Source organism: Poecilia reticulata, linkage group LG6, assembly GCF_000633615.1.
Source record: "Poecilia reticulata strain Guanapo linkage group LG6, Guppy_female_1.0+MT, whole genome shotgun sequence".
NCBI lineage: Eukaryota > Metazoa > Chordata > Actinopteri > Cyprinodontiformes > Poeciliidae > Poecilia > Poecilia reticulata.
The window spans coordinates 4,560,329-4,577,515 of record NC_024336.1 but is presented as its reverse complement, the minus strand read 5'-3'; the positions used below and the strand labels follow the sequence as shown (position 1 = coordinate 4,577,515).

The window sequence follows — 17,187 nt, the reverse complement described above, 5'->3', positions numbered from 1 at the left end:
TTTTTTTATATTAGACAATTAATTTAATTTGACATAATTATTGTGGTAGAAGCCATTTGTTTGTTAAATACTTAATGAAAAATATATACCGTGTTTGATGTTTGTTGTAAATGACTTATACTCACAAAGAACGAGATAATTAGTCCAAGTTTGTCGTTTATTGAACATTCAGAAACTACAGCGGCTGTGATGCACCAAGACAAAGGTAAAACAACCCGAACAGGTGATCAACACTAAATCACTCACACCCTTTTACTCTCCATCTCTCTCTGTCATTTAAGCACACCCGTTGCCATGGCAACCTGCGCTCCACAAGCCGACCAGAGATTATGTTAAAAACATAACATTCAGTCCGTTACGATATTAGGTTTGCAGGCTTAATATTTATTTTCCGATTATTAATAAACCTCTCATGAACACAGCGGTGGTTGATTAGTTAATTTTAAACTCCTGCTCTGCTAGTTATTTTGGTTATGGAACCGAAACGCACAGAATTGCACACCTTGTTGAAACAATAATTTCTGAGATTGTTCGTTGGGTCATTAATTTGAACATGTTTTGTTGATTTTTTTTGTTGTTGTTCTTTCATAAAGTTACGAACGTTTTAAGCAAGTCAGAGGAGGACGTGCTGGTCTCAGCGTCCTGCCCTGCCAGCATGCCTAGGTGGGCCCCATGTGGGGAAAAGAGGGCAGACYAGATGGGTCCCATATGGGTTTGTCCACGGGTTCCACGGTGGTCTCACATGGGTTTGCCCATGTAGGTTGTGGCCCTACATGGGCAACCCATGTGGGACCACCGTGGAACCCGCATGCTGGCAGGCAGTTCAATTGCACAATAACACTTTATATTTAAAGACAGAGATTAAATAAACCATGATGTGCAATTGTTGTCTGCAAAACAACCCAGTGCAACCTGGAATATGAACACAGGTTCATTGACACAGAAAATGACTGAGATATGTGGAATATAGTTTCCATAAACTGAAATTAGAGAACATGTATTCAGTAAAAACATGTTCACATTTCTTTATAAATTGTGAATATAATTGATCATTTATTTAGTTAATTTTGCTTTACTTATACTATTTTAATGGGKTTTTTTWWATTTCTTTCAAGATCATGTGGAATGGCAGTAATTGTATAAATTTTTTTGTGTAAAAATCTAATATTCAATATTTATATAAATACTTAGTTATTTTAACAGACAGTCTAAGAAGATGGTGTTAGGGAAAATGCACTCTTCTGCAAGAAAAACATTGTTTTTCCAAACTCAGTGGGTAGCCATTTAAGTAATCATGATTTCAACATGGAGGAAAATAATCCTGATAAAACATGTCTGTAACTCAACAGCCCTGATATGCATCTGACTTCTGCTGGTAACTCGTCATAACTTGTGTGTTTGTGTTGGAATCCAGGAACTGACTCAGTCTTTTTCACTTAATATAACTGTATTTAATTCAGACTCGAAGGATTGTTGATCTGTTGTACACAACACAGACGTGGATCCATGTGTGTATGGAACAGAAAATTTTCCAGTTTATTTTCAAATGTCTGATTAATGACTGCTGACCACAATATAGGTCAGCACCAGCCCCACTCTGACATTTCATAACAATTCATTAAATTGGTGCAAAGTTTATGATGGAAAACTCAGTAGGGTCAAATGTCATCAGTATTAGCAATACATTGGTATTGTGATTATAGACCACTGAACTCACACTCCAATTTATTTTGTGAAACTGATTTTAAATTGAGGGAAGTTTCTATAAATGTACATATTTAATATGCAAATTAGGCATAAATGGGCCTGCCTCCAACTACTACATGGCAAAGTAATTGATTTTAAAATCCTTGGTGTTAAAATGCATCAACCAGCACAGGAAGCAGCTTTAAGATAATTCAAAACTACAACAAATGAAGGATATTAATAAACCTAGAGATGTATTTAAATAAGCATCTGATCCAAACACGAAGGCATTTTACAAGTTTGTAGAAGCTCTGAGCTCATGAGCTTCTCCAGGCTGAAATGTTAGAACTCTGATTCTGGGATACTCAGATAGTTTAATCAAGCTGAGGTTACCAGCCGCTTCATCAAAAACTCCTGGTGGCTTTAGGACAGCAGTGCATTTCCACCAGGCACGTGCAGAGGGGGAGCCTGGGGATGCTTGAGCACCTGCCCTTTTTGCTCCTTGCCCCAAAATGCCCTTTTGGTCAATTTTTATTTTTATTTTATTATTATTTTTTTTGTATTATTATTTTCTAAGCCCTCTTCTGACACATAACATGTACTAAAATTATTTTTATTATTTTTTGTACAACATAATAAGCCCTCTGGTCACCTTGTTACCTTTGACCTTTTGCCCGTGACGCATGACCCAGTTGCCTCTCGCGCAGTGCGATAAGGCGGCTAACTGGAGCTCAACGTAGCGAACGTTCCAGATTACAGAACAGTTTTTGGTGAATAAAAAAAAAACATTTTTGGTGAATAAAGTGGAGTAGACTTGCTACTTGTCAAATGACGGAAAACATTGAAGTATCGTTTCTGCTTCAGCTCGGAGTCGCGGTTTAAGCAGAGAGGTAATGAAATACAACAGACACTGACAGGCCTCTGCGTCTGCCTTTCTCTGAAGAACTACTGAGCGGGAGGAGACAGCCAGGTGAGGAAAAACTGTTCTTATCTACCGATTCAGTATTTTTATCATACAAACATTAGGCTGTTGTTGATGTGCTATTAGCTAGCTGCTAGCTAACGACTTAGCTAGCAAAGCAAGATAACTAAAAGCTTCTCCCCTGTATCTTTAATATCAGTCATTATTTAGTATTTATTATGCAATAAGGGCACATCGCCCGTCCAAAACCGATCATCTCCATAATGGATATATGTCCAATCTTCTAATTTCCTTTGCTGCATAATGTACATTTCATTTATTCTGGCGTTAGGTAAATGTATCTTTAAGGAGAATAACACTTAAATAAAAGTCCAACAAGGATATTCATTTAGAATTTAAAATAACTCACCCTGAATTACCATGATAGATATAATGAATATAATAAAAGTGACAATAATGAAGGGGGAAAAAACTCAATCCAGACTTTTAAGTTTAGTGTCTGGTTCGCAGAGTATGAAGTTAAATTTGTTTCCCAATTATTCAATGGAGATAAAAAACTAACCTCAGTTAAGTAAAATAAAATTGTAATCAAAACTTTTGGAATTGTAGTGATTTCTTTTTTTAAAAACAAATCGTTTTGTTTAAAAAACTTTTTTAAATAACTAATTTTTGTGTTGTGAACTTAGTTATTTGCCAAACATAAACTTTTATTTGCACACATCAGAAATCTTTTGTTGCGATTTTAGGCCCTGCTCAAGACTCATGTGAGAATCACAAGCAAAACTTTGACTCCAACAAAAACTTAGAATATTAAGAAAAGGTTTCTGACATGCAAAATAAGTTTGTTTTGCAAAAAAAATGCACTTCATGAGACGAATGTGATTTAAATGTTTAAAAAAGTTTTTTTAAGCAAAACTCAGTAGGCTTTTCTCATGGTGACATGCATTAACAATAAAATTTTTGCTTTTGTTTTTTTCTTTTTTCTGCAGTTCCACGTTAAAGTTTGATGCAGCTCTGCTTTCCTGAATGGACCATCTTCATCTCCACTGCAGCAAACAGGCAGATCTTTTTTATAGATTACAGTTCACTAAAAGGTTGCATTGTGCCCTTATTTATATTTTTAATAGTGTAATTCTGTGAAGACAAAATATGTCTGGTGGTCCAGCTCTGATTTACATATCTTGCTAAATTGCGGGTTTGAATATTGCAATACTTTCCTATAACAAAATAGACCTGCAGAAAGAAATTACTAATAAACTTACATAGACATAGTGTTATGGACTCGTTTGTTAGCTTTGATTGCATACGTCACATTTTTGTAATTTATCATTGTTTATTAAACTCCGAAAGCTGAGAGGCTTTGTTAATATTCTGTCATAGAATGCAGTTAGATGTGCCCTTTTTTTGAGCACCTGCCCCTTTAGTGGTCTCTGCACGGGCCTGATTTGTAGCATGTAGCAGGTAGCTGCACCAATTATTATCAACAATTACAATAACAGAACTCAGATCATTCCCCATGTGTTAAATGGAAACGCTTTTCTATGTAAAGAGGTACAGAATTCAGTTTGACATGCAGACAAGTGGGCATCTCACCTACTCCTTCTCTCTCTCACACACACACACACACACACACACACACACACACACACACACACACACACACACACACATATGGAGCCCACAGTTCCAGCCCCCAGGCAGTGTTTGTCAAACAGATCCTGTGGAATGTGATAAGGAGGAACACAACAAGCTTGAGCAGCGTCTGATTCCAGCAGATTTGAGGCAGTCTCCAGAGACAGAGAACCCACTGGAACCTCAGCTGTTGCTGATTGTGTTGACAGGACAGGGCAGGTCAGCCGGAAATAGCCAGTCGAGCTTAAAGCACAGAGCCTCAGTAAAATGGCCTAACTGCTCCTTTAATAACCAGCAGGCTGTGCAGCAGCAGCAGCAGCAGCAGCAGCTAGCTGCTCAGGCTGCCTGTTAGCTTGGCACTGGGCTACAGGGGCAAACTGCCTCTGCATTACAACAACACGAGTGTGTTATAACACATTCATATTTTTTTTCTGTTATTCAATAAAGAAGCAACCGAATATGAGTCCTGCTGAGTGCCGGGTGTAGTGAGATGGAGCAGGGTGTGTGATGGAGCTGTCAGCTGCTCTCCAGTGCCTTTGCGGACTGATAATGAGAAGCAGTGGAGGTAGAAGGCTGGCATGCATTTGTCGAGCCTCGGGGCTGAGATACTTACAGGAATAGACATTTTGCGCTGCTGTCACTCTTCTCTTTAAAATGCCCGCTGTGTTGGTTCCTCCGCCGCTTCTTTTATCTGACAAAAGGAGACAGACAGCCTGCGGTTCAGTCCTCCGAGCGGCCCATGGTGAAGTATCCGGAAAGACAGGTTCCCATGCAGCAGGAAGACGTCAGGATGTGCTGGAGTTGGGAGTGAGTGTTGGAAATGTGCGCAGCCCGGGCTTGGATATGCGGCAGCGCCGATGCGTCTGCCTGTCAGCAGAGCCGGTGCGCTCTCTCTCCTCTGTCCGGTCTCCCTGCACCGCCCAGCCGTTTGTCCCGAAATGCCTCAGCTAGCCATGGAGCCGCTTCGGGGGAGAAACAGAATATGACACAACTGGGTTTGCTGAGGTCAGATGTGCAGTGTTCTGTTTGCGGATGAGAGCGCTGCTGCGCCGCGCCGCGGGGCGTGGCGTGCTGCCGTCCGTTCTTCCACAGAGGCGATCCGGTCCAGCCTTAAAGGGGCCGAGCGATCTGCGGCAGCTACAGCGGAACACGAGATCTGAAAGTAATAAAAAATATTAGCAGTTTCAAACTTTTTGGTTGATAGATTTTTTTAACTAACGAAAGTTGGTTTCACATTTTTTGGATTCTTAATCCGTTACATTTGCTTTACGTGAATAATTATCTACGATTTTGAGCAGCAGTGGCCTTAGAGGATAAGAAAATATACCGTCATAGCTGAGCTTTGCCTTGTCCATTTTCCTATTCACTCCAGCTCCCGTCATCCTCACAACTAATTTTCCCAGTTTTGCACTTTCTTGCTCGATCTGATTGTTTCTGTTCAGGATGCCATTTTATTCAGAACCGCTTTTAAGAAATAACATCAGATGCTGTGTATAAATTGCACATCCATCACTCCTGGTTTTGTTTTGTTCTCCATGGAGGTGAAGAAATGTTTGAAGATTGACTTGTGTTTTGTCAGAGTAAACATGAACGTTTTGAGAAACGTCCTCAGTGATGCGTCTAGGACGGATATACCTGCTGAACATGCAGCTACAGCAGAGACTGGATGTGTGTTCAACATAAATTATTTAGTTTAAAGTTGTTTCTCCACCATTAGCACATTTAGCAGTGAGTGTATGAGGTTGATTGATAGCACTAAGACCCTCCTTCTGGTTCTGATTGGTTGTTTTTGGTCAGAACGGTGCGTTACTTTAGCTAACAATAGCAGTTCAGGGAGSAGGTGGAGGAGATTGATTTTTTTCAGATTGTCTCATACCAAGCTATCACAACATTGTGTCAACTTTAACAAATATGGAGATCTTAAGTCGTTGCACGGGGGAGGGGTGGGGGGGGCAAATTAAATTTTTTGTCATGGGGCCCAAGATTCCTGGCGGTGCCCCTGATTGTATCCAAGCATATCAGAAGAAAATTGAGTGAAAGGAAAAGATGTTTTAGGGAAAGTTGGAGCCTTGAGGAGATTGTCGAGCAATCTTCACCATATGTACACCTCAGCTGTGACAGACTGACTGAAAAAACAATTCAAAGAATTCAGTTGAGTGAAGTATGGATTTGATGGCCCTACCAACCCAACCACTATTTAGTTCATATTTAATAAACCCTCTTGTCCTCCTGCCTTTTGTTAACTGCAACAGTTTGAACTTGCAGCTTGTATAGAAGACACGTCTACACTCACTCAGAATCTAACCTGTCCACCATGGGACAGACAAGCAGGGACCAACCTGTAGACGAGGTCGGGCTGGGCGGCAGGACGACGGGCAAGCAGTTCAGACAGAAGGAAAAATTATACAATGTGATTTTCTGTATGTTATTTAGATTCTGAAAACACAACTCTAAAAATGAATGGAGTTCTGTATCAAACTCTAAAACACTACACACAAATTACACACAGAYGTCCAACAAGGAATTCAAATTATGTAGAAAAATRAAAGCAGTTAAGTAATCCAAAACAAATGTGCAAAAAATCATTTGGCTTTTTTAATTTTTATTTTAAATGACAAAAATAAAACAAAACAATACAGCTATGTAAAAAGCCCTTTTCAAAGTCTTAAGGAAGTCAGGGTGGATGCCTTGGTGAGTTTTCCCATCAGTGAGGAAGAACAGAAACGGCTCTGAGCTCCCAGGCAGACTGAGCCTCTGCTGCTGGAAGCAGTGAGTGTTCAGAGGGGGACCTGATGTCATATCCACACAGATAATCTTTCAGTGAGTTCAGAAAATAAAATCAGCAGTTTTGTTCAAAATAAAACAAAATTCCTTTTAAAAGTAACAGATTAACAGTATATTTACAGATTCAACCTCAAACACCACACAGACCATGTTGATTCATTTACAAGCAGTAGCTAAGGTACAATCCTCCATAATCACGTTCTGAACTTTGACTTTTGATTCTTGTGGAATATCCAGCTGCTGTCTTACATTTCCAAGTTATTAATGTGGTCTGATGACATACAAACATAAGTTACAAAAGGTAAACTTTGATTTCTGCTCTGTGATCCTTTAACAAACAGGACAGCCAGTTGTGTGCACCTGTACAGCTCAGCTGTGAAACGGAGATGTGAGTTGATCCAAAAGTGGAAATGATTGGAATGCGAGGGAGTAGCATGTCAGACTTAATCAATATTCACTCCAGAGATAATTAATTTGAAACTTGATGTGATCTGCAGTAAAAGCAGCAAACACAAATTGGCTCTCACAAGGAGAGCCCCAGAGGCATTACCTGACCTCAACCTATTTATACAGCCAGCCTGAAATAGGCTCAGCCACAGAGCCAGTCACATCTCCTATTACAGGATGAACATCAACTCTGCCGGGGGAGAAAACAAGTTACGGGAATTCAAATCTCTGCTCCGCTCTGCTCTGCATGCCGATCTGTTGTTCATCAGTGTCTCATCGTTTCATGTTGCTTAGTCGGACTGCTTTTTCCAGCTCAAACTGCCGGTGGTCGACACGCTCCAGGAAGTTCTTACGCTCCACAAAACTAAACACACAAAAAGAAAAAATTTGTCTTATTTTCCCTCAAACACATCCTTACACACGCACACACAGAGGTTCAACAACTCCCTGTGCAATATGTACACAAAATGATCTGCTGTGTCTGAATGGCTGTAAGTTGGTCCAGTTCTCTGAATCAAATGTAAAATAAGGAAACAGTTCAGACAGATGTSAGCAGATCCTCAGAGACACGGGGACATCCAGTGTCTCAACACTAAGACATTCTGCTCTCTTACCCTTCTCTGCCTCTGTTATGGATAGCCAGCTCCTCTGTGATTCCCTCCTCTGATTTAAAAGCATCCCAGTCCATCTTTGACTTTTCCAGTGTGCTCATTTTTTGCTTCTTCCCTCCAATACGATTAAGGATACTGGACATGCCTGCAGGACGCTTAGCACTGCAGAAACAAAGGAGGTGAGAGCAGAGATGACTGATGCTGTACACACATTCACAGGAGAGTCGAACAGCCCTAATAGTTGAGCTTCTGTTTGTGGAGCTCACAGTGAGCTGACCTCACCTGATGATGATTATGATGATGATGATGACGACCTAACCTTGTATCAACTGATTTTGGAGTTAAAATTGTCAGTCTATTCTTCACCTAAATCTGAACAAAATTTAAGTTTTTACTTCTACATCTTAGAGTATGTGTTACATCTGTGGTCCCACAGAGCTCTCAGCTGAAGTTATGTTGAGAAGAAAGCTTCTGCTGTGAGAACCTGCAGTCCTGCTTGGTTAATTACTGACAATCATTTCACAGTAGTTATTTTGGCATTTTAAAATGACATCCAACCACAAGAGCTGTGCAGAAATAAACTCAGATTATAATTTGCTAATGCCTGGTTTGCCACTGCACTAAACATAAACCTAATCTAATTACTCTCTCTTTGTAACTCATGTTCTTCAATCTTCTAATCATTTTCCCTCAAAACCTAAGTGTTAAAAGCTGCAATGCCATCAACATTGCAGCTTTTATGCTGCAATGTTGCAATCCAAACGCTCCTGTTTGATGTGGATGCATCAATAGGTTTGATATCTTTCCAAAGCTGTAGCTGGAAAAAAGAAATATCAAGGAAATCTTGCAGTTTAGTTTCAAAAGAACAGATTAAACGTTCATCGTAAAGGATCCGGTTTAATGTTTCTAATACTAAATGTGCTGCTGCTATTTTACTGAGATTCACTTCTTCAGCAACAAAAAGTCTCACTAATACGTTGCAGATTGAGTCCAACTCTAATCACTGATGAGTATCAGTGAAATGTTATACTTGGAACATTTCAATTCCGAGTACATATATTATATACATGCATTATGACATAATACAGAAGTAATATGTGTTTTATTTTGTGCACATAATATCTGAAGGTTTCCATCATTTTATCCAAAATAGAAAAAAACCCACTGGATGTATTATTAATTTCTCCTACAGGTTTAATTTAATAACTACAAATGACTTTCACCTGTACTGTTAATATTCTATATCTATAACATCTCCATTGCATTGTGTGGAAGAAGGCTGAACTCAATTGAGGATTTGTTATAATGGCTTGTTCCTCCTGAGTGTTCCACTATTTTACCACAGCCAGAGAGAGAGAGACACACACAGACAGACAACACTGTGGTTCCCTTCTACTACAGAACCATTTCCCATTTCCTCTCTGCTGCCAGAGCTTTCTTCTCTGGAAAAAGGATGTGCACATCCCCTTTCCCTTTAACACTGTGGAAATTAAATGAATTGGAAGTATGAAAGCCTCTCAAGACAAATAGGCATGAACATTTTATTTAGCTTTTACGCTGTATACTCTTAAGCATATACAGTATGAAAGCATAGCGAAAAATTTGGCATGTTTATGCGTTAAAATTTCATCAATATTTAATGTGCAAACTACACGCTAACAGCATGTCGACATCATGTACTGTTACCACATATATGCCTGATTGATAAGGGGTAACAACATTGGTTTATGTGCTGTCACTGCATTTACTCATGAGCTAATAGTAAWACTTCCATTAGGATATGTGTTTTTCTTTTTGCATTTTATTGTCGCCAAATAAAAAATCCAAATAAAAATGGCCCAAACACATTTGGCCAAACCTCTTTAATTGCTATTTTCTGTAAAAAAAAAAAAAAGTTACTCAAGTACATTTATGTGCCAGTGTAAAATAAAACGTCAGGGAAGATTGAGTAATGAATTAGTGCTTYCCATGACACCACCTTTGGCTATTCTAAAAATAAAGCTCTATTCTTGTACGCAATGTGTCCACTAGAGGGCGCAGAGTGTTAAAACTACAGTCAACCTCAATGACTCAAATACAAAATTTTCTACTAAATTATAACCTCCAAACTTATTTTAACAATTAGCAATAATTAAGAAAATTAGACCATTGTCTGGGAAGATAAGTGCTCTTATAGTAACATTTTTTAATATAATATAATCTTATATAATATGCTATGACTTTTAGACCAACATTTTAATAATGATTGAGACGTGAAGCATTTCTTTTCGCGCACGCATAATGAGCAAACACGTAGATGTATCTCTACACAGAGTATGATACCTGGAGGCTTCTGAGTAAATCTTTATCTCTGCTTTTAGCTAGACAATAACTATAAAGAGACAAACTGAGGCACACCTAGTATTATTTTTTTTAACATGCAATTGTTGATTATGTTTAAAGATATTTTGGTGAGGCAGAACATACTGTAAGGTGTGTGTTTACCTGGATCCAGGAAGAGATGACTGAGTGTGAGATGAGCTTGAATCTTCATCTTGCTCCTGGTGAGCGCTCTGACTCTTCAGATAGCTCTTAGCTTCCCTGGAGTCAGCTGATACTTCTTTATTCACCCTAAGACAGAATATGCATATGAATACTGATTCTGCTTCTGTGTTTCATCAGCAGATAGCAGTCCACTAGAGGGCGCACTGAGAGAGTTTAAATTTAAATTAATACCCGTCATTGACACACTTTTTCACACACATTAATATATTTGGCAATCAAACAAATTACTGAAGAGAGTTTCTACCTTTTGATGTGATTATTTAATTGTTTTGGGGCATTTCTGAATAAAGAGCGCAATGTTTTTATTTGATAAATTATTCTGATAATTTTTATATTGACACTGATGAACAGACTTTTACAGTGTTTTATTAAAGAACATATTTACATAATTTAATGTACATTTAACTTTTCAAGACAAGGAACAAATATTTTTCTTGTATTTATTTTTTAGTTTTTTTTATAAATTTATAAATCAGTCATTGTCAAACACTAAATATTTTTATAACTTTTTTCCAGAGAAAAAATATTTACTACAGTATGTCAACTCTGCTATTGAAAGCAAAGAGTGAAAATAATTCTAACAGAGTAAATTATTTTTATTTCATTACATAAGCTGTATTGATACACTAATACGTCAGGTTGAGATATTTAAAAATACACAAAAAGTGAAAGAATAAAACATTTATTTATTATACTGGGAACACTGGGTGAACTCAATGACTTCTGAGACGTCCTGGTTCACAGGCTAAAGCCAAGGATAAAAAAGAAATTATCAAAAAGTGTAATAGAAAATACATATGTTTCCTTCATTCAGAAAAAGACATTTTCAGCATGTTGGGCTGTGACTCGTAGCATCTTTATAGCTAAATACCGACATGGAGAAGCTGAGCTGGGAAACAGAGACTGAAGAGCAGCAGCTCCAGCTCTGATCCTGACTGATCTTTCCTCACAAAATCCTCTGGTCTTTAGTGAACTTCTCCAACAGCGGGTTTTCATCAGCTCTCTCTCATTAGAAAACAGTATGAAAAYGTTAGCTGCTATGCTAACAATCAGCGTTTATTTTGGGCCAATTTAGCTACATAGGAAATATTTTTCGGTTGTTTAGGAGCAAATTTCTGGCTGCAAAGTCAAGTAATTCTGATCTTTCATCCTTACCTGTGAAAAGTAAAGCCAGTGAATCCAGTTTGTTTCGTAAAACGGTTGAAATAAGTCCACACAGCACAGGACTTAATGAGCTGCGATCGCCCTACTGCCACATAGAAGATGGCGGACGCTGTTATGTACGACCCAGCGCTCCATGAGGCGTCTACGTATTTATGTCTATGGTGGTCTTGTTGTGGTCAAGACCACCTAACCCGAGACCAAGACAAGACCAAGACCAGAGTGTATCGAGACCGAGACAAGACCAAGACTTTTAGGGTCCGAGACCAAGTCAAGACCAAGACCGAGGGAAGTCGAGACCGAGTCGAGACTAAGACCAGCGCTACATGATACAATAAAATGTGAAATATGATCAAAAGTACTTCTCAAATTGATCTAAAAGATCCATATTCCCATAAAAACACTTAGATATTAAATACTTAATAAATTCTACCAATATTAAAAGCAGAACAGACCTTGCTTTAAATACACTTTGAAACCATGACAACGCATGTATATCTATACAGTTATCATTGAAAACTATTTAATGACTTATTTTCATCATAACTTGTTGCGTATGGTGAACTGACAACTCCTCTGACGGTCGGATTTATTAATGCACAGACATGATACTCACTGCATGTATGCTATTCTGACAGCCTATATCTGATAGAACAGCTCTCAGTGGAACTCCAGTGCTATCTAATAAGTAAAAAGCCGTGCAGAAGAATCGCACTGTTCTTGAATGTTACATCACTATATTGCAGACTTTTGGACACAGCGTTGACCCATATTTGCGACAAGTCAGTCAACACCTCCGCACAATAATTCAGCGCAGTGAGTGGCTTTTTTTCTCTGTACAGCTAGCTTTGCTAACATCACGTCAACATAGCTTACCTCTCTTTGAGCTACTTTTCTAAGTGACGAAAAAAGTTAGACGTAGTCCCCACCGTCTATGAAAGCGAAGCGCTGCTGAGTTAGCTGTGGCCGTCAGATTTTTTTACGATTTATGCAGCGTTATTCTATGACTGACTATTTGACAGACATCTTCTGCCGCTCAGAGGAAGCCACTGCGCATGTCTTGGAGCGCCACGTGCGAGTGAAAGGTGGAGAGGTGGAGGAGGGGGCGCAACAGAAACACGTAATTGCTTGGTTTTTAATTGGTGCATTTTGCATCTACTGAAAACAAAGATGTTAACAAATAAACTGGACAGTATTGTACGCTTAGTGATATTTTCACATTTGCGGTATTGACTGGTCTTAAAATAAAATGCTGAGTCCTCAGTGCCCGAGACCGAGACAAGACCGAGACCAAATGCGGTCGAGTCCGAGACGAAACAGAGACTAAAGAGCAGCAGCTCCAGCTCTGATCCTGACTGATCAGTCAGGATCAGAGACCATCAAAAATTGGTCTCGAGACCAAGACCGATCTTGAGTACTACAACACTGGCCTACATAATACAAGTTATAACGGCCAGACCTCCCGTTTAAAAAGAAGCCAAAGTTTGTCACCTAAAACATATGACGTATGTGTCTTATTAACTTCACATTTTCTTTGAGAAAATAACATTGACTATGTTCTCTTTCTTTGTAATGTTAGCTATGAGCAATTCAAGCCAATCCTACCTTACTGTAAGTTAATGTTAGCTAAAGTTATTAAACTCCACTACTGTAGCCCTTAATATTAAACATATTTTATCCTTTCATCCATTTTCTTTACACCCTTGTCCCTTGGTGGGGTCGGGAGGGTTGCTGGTGTCTATCTCCAGCTAACGCTCCGGGCAAGAGGCGGGGTCACCCTGGACAGGTCGCCAGTCTGTCGCAGGGCAACACAGAGACACACAGGACAAAGAACCATGCACACACACACCTAGGGACAATTTACACAGACCAATTAACCCAAGTCATGTTTTTGGATTGTGGGAGGAAACCGGAGTACCTAGAGAAAACCCACGCATGCACCGGGAGAACATGCAAACTCCATGCAGAAAGACCGGGGCTGGGAACCGAACCCAGAACCTTCTTGCTGCAAGGCAACAGATCTACCAACTGCGCCACTGTACAGTCCTCATATTTTAAATACAGGCAAATAGTTTTCTTCCCCTCCAATTTTAATCTAGCAAATAAAAGCTAATATGTTAGTCAAAGTTATCCTTTATGTGCATTACTTAGCAACTTGGCAGATGTGACACACTGCTTGTGTTCTTTGCTTTGGCAACTTTAGCCACACGAAGACCCATGTTAGCTAATGACACTTAATGACATCTCCATAACTGTTGCTACTTTTTCACTCTACTTGAGATAAAAGTTATTAATGACACTGTAATAACACTTAATGACATTCATAACTGGTGCTACTTGTTCAACTTTACGTAAAATAAATTGTTAATGACCGTTATTAAATCATTTGACAGTGTAATAAAGCTTAATGAAATCTTTATTATTGGTCCTACTTGTTTTGCTTCATTTCAGGTAGTGGGGATATTAATCACAGTTTTGTTAAAGCTTTTGATGGTATAATTAAATCGTTATGACTACTATTATGACATTTATGACGTATGATTCTTGGTTAATGACAAGTTGTCATAAAGATAATTTTGTCTAGATAAATGTCAAGTTGTCATAACAAAGACATTTTGAATAATGTCAACTTTGTATTAAGTGTCATGAGTTACCGAATGACACTTTATGACAACAGTTATAAATATTCATGTTCATGACAGGTGTTATGTCATGTTTATGACAGTGTCAGGTCAGTCTTATGCACACCCCTTCAAATAAAGTTATTTACATAAACTTATTATTTACTGGATACTGTCACTATGTGATGACAGTAGATACAATGACAGAAAACATGACTGGTCATATATCTGTTAATTGTTTAAATAATAATAATGATGATGATGATGATGATGATGATGATGACAAATTTCCGCCAACTCTGAGCAGCAGGACTGTTATAAATCCAGTAAAACATCACACGATGACAACAGCAATATGTCTGGATGCTCCGGGTCTGTAGACCAGAAAAAGTGCCAGAGATTATATTTGCTGCGTGTTCCACAAATTATGTGGGTGACAGAGACCTGAGTGGGATGGATTGGAGCAATATTACTCGATAAAGACAAAACATAAACACCATGATTAAACTTTAATATTGTGCCATGTTATTTAACAAATAAAAATGAATTTCAATAACCACCAGAGACGAGAGAACCATCACAGAGTCAAAGAGATGTGGAAGATAAAGCAAATAGGAAGAATTTGTTTGAAACATTCATTTTTGGCGAGAGGTCCTTGGGTTTTACCGTCAGTGGATACAAACATCAGCTGAGTGTCACTGATGTTTGTATTCAAGGTTCATCAGAACCAAAACATTGCTGTTCTGATTCTGACGGACTCAAATAAACCCACATATTTCATTTTGTCTCATAGAAATTTATTGCAAGCCCAAACATAATGATAAAGACTCTGAGACCAGCTGATTATTTCACTATACATATAAATATAATTATATTCTGGTACTTTATTTTTTAAAATGAGAAACCTTTTGGATTTAGGTAATGCAGCCAAAACACAGAAACCAATAGAATGAATTTTACTTTCCAAAAGCAAAAAAATGAAATGCACATCACACCAAGCCAATATGATGTAGTTTTGGTCTCACCATATCTGCTAATGGAAAATGAATCTGCCAAGGCGGACCGAGACCGAACCGGTCAGAGGYGGGCTAGTGGAAAAACGCCTTTATATTGTTAGAGGAAAGGGAGTAAATTTTGAGGAAATATCATTACCATTGACTGAGTTTCTGAGGCATTATGAAGAAAATGTTTAAAAATTATGCTAAGATTATTTTTTTCTTTTTTGTTTTTATTTTTCTGCTATTCATGCAATTTATTTGTTTTCATTTTKTTWTTATTATTTTTGTGTTTTCTTTTGGGATTAAGTTGTTTTATATTGTTGATTTTATGTCAAATGTATCRTTATTATATGTTACAAAATAATTCAATAAGCATAATGTAATATTAAAATATTAGCAAAAACATATTTTAATGTGGGTATAGTACAGTAATGATATTTTACTGTGTATTTAAGTTTAGTCCCGACAGTACTTGCGTTTGTGCAGCTCCATCTGCTGTTCATTGTGTAAATGATAGATTTCACCCGTACAGGAGAACTGACAGCAAACAGTCGTATAACTGATGATGTAAACAATGCCCTCTGCGTTTTCTCTGAGCTTTAATAAAACAAAAATGAAAGTTACTACTGTACGGTTTTATGAATCCCGGATGACCGCCAGAGGCCACCGGTCAAGTACTGAATGATCATTCTTGCGCAAGCGCAGGTCGAGTACTAACAAAGGTCAAGGTAACAAAGTCACCTGTGACCTGCCGGGGACCCACGTGACTCTATATAGTCACATGGCACCCGGCGTTCAATCTCTCAACCTTCTCGCGAGAAGCAAGGATTCCGAGGGGCCAAGCACTGTGGCAGTCATCCGGGATTCATAGAACCGTAGTTACAGTAGTAACTTTCGTTCTATTTGTTCTATTTCATCCCTACTGACCGCCAGAGGCGGTGCTTCAAGCACTGAATGATGTATGCCAACAAGGTCACAAGGAAACGGCAGCATTCAAGGGACAACCACTACGCCACTCACCCTAATGTGATGTAGAGGTATGCTACTCCAGAATTCCTTGAAGGGGATGGGGCGCAGCCACATTCACCCTCTAAAACCGAGTAAAGGTACTAGTTGATGTCCATCCTGGATGATGTCCAGCCATGGCAGCAAACGAGGTTGACATGCCCCTTGTAGAGCGGCACTTCACTCCTGCCGGCAGTGGCCGCTGCTGTAAGGTATAAATAAGCCTTGGAGATCAAACCCAGTGTGCAAGTCGCTGCTTAGAGTGCCTGACCTTTCTGTGAGCCAGCGTAGCAAACAAAAAGACTATTCGTCTTTCGGAAGGATGCCGTATCACTAATRCATACTGTGGGGAAAATAAGTATTTAGTCAGTCACCAATTGTGCAAGTTCTCCCACTTAAAAATATGAGAGAGGCCTGTAATTGACATCATAGGTAGACCTCAACTATGAGAGACAAAATGTGAAAAAAAATTTGAGAAAATYATTTTGTCTGAATTTTAAAGAATTAATTTGCAAATAATGGTGGAAAATAAGTATTTGGTCAATAACAAAAGTTCATCTCAATACTTTGTTGTATGTCCTTTGTTGGCAATGACAGAGGTGAAACGTTTTCTGTAAGTCTTCACAAGGTTGGCACACACTGTTGCTGGTATGTTGGCCCATTCCTCCATGCAGATCTCCTCTAGAGCAGTGATGTTTTGGGGCTGTCGGCGGGCAACACGGACTTTCAACTCCCTCCAAAGGTTTTCGATGGGGTTGAGATCGGGAGACTGGCTA

At 38.8% G+C, this 17,187-nt stretch overlaps 2 protein-coding genes across 3 annotated transcripts in view; both read right to left on the bottom strand.

Moving 5' to 3' along the window:
• bcar1 (BCAR1 scaffold protein, Cas family member) overlaps window positions 1-5,319 on the bottom strand; it is a 98,644-nt gene extending 93,325 nt beyond the window's left edge. Inside the window, exon 1 of one of the 2 annotated variants that reach the window (XM_008410909.2) lies at window positions 4,854-5,319. In XM_008410909.2, coding sequence (XP_008409131.1) covers window positions 4,854-4,865 — 12 coding nt within the window. In that variant the 5' untranslated portion in view covers window positions 4,866-5,319. The remainder of the gene's footprint in view (window positions 1-4,853) is intronic. The other variant, XM_008410910.2, reaches the window with a different exon arrangement.
• A 1,503-nt stretch (window positions 5,320-6,822) lies between these two features.
• The window catches only part of cfdp1 (craniofacial development protein 1), a 24,194-nt gene continuing 13,829 nt past the window's right edge, over window positions 6,823-17,187 (bottom strand). The window contains exons 6-8 of the mRNA XM_008410908.1: window positions 10,567-10,692; window positions 8,086-8,244; window positions 6,823-7,835 (exon numbers count right to left, since the gene is read on the bottom strand). Coding sequence (XP_008409130.1) covers window positions 7,745-7,835; window positions 8,086-8,244; window positions 10,567-10,692 — 376 coding nt within the window. The 3' untranslated portion in view covers window positions 6,823-7,744. The remainder of the gene's footprint in view (window positions 7,836-8,085; window positions 8,245-10,566; window positions 10,693-17,187) is intronic.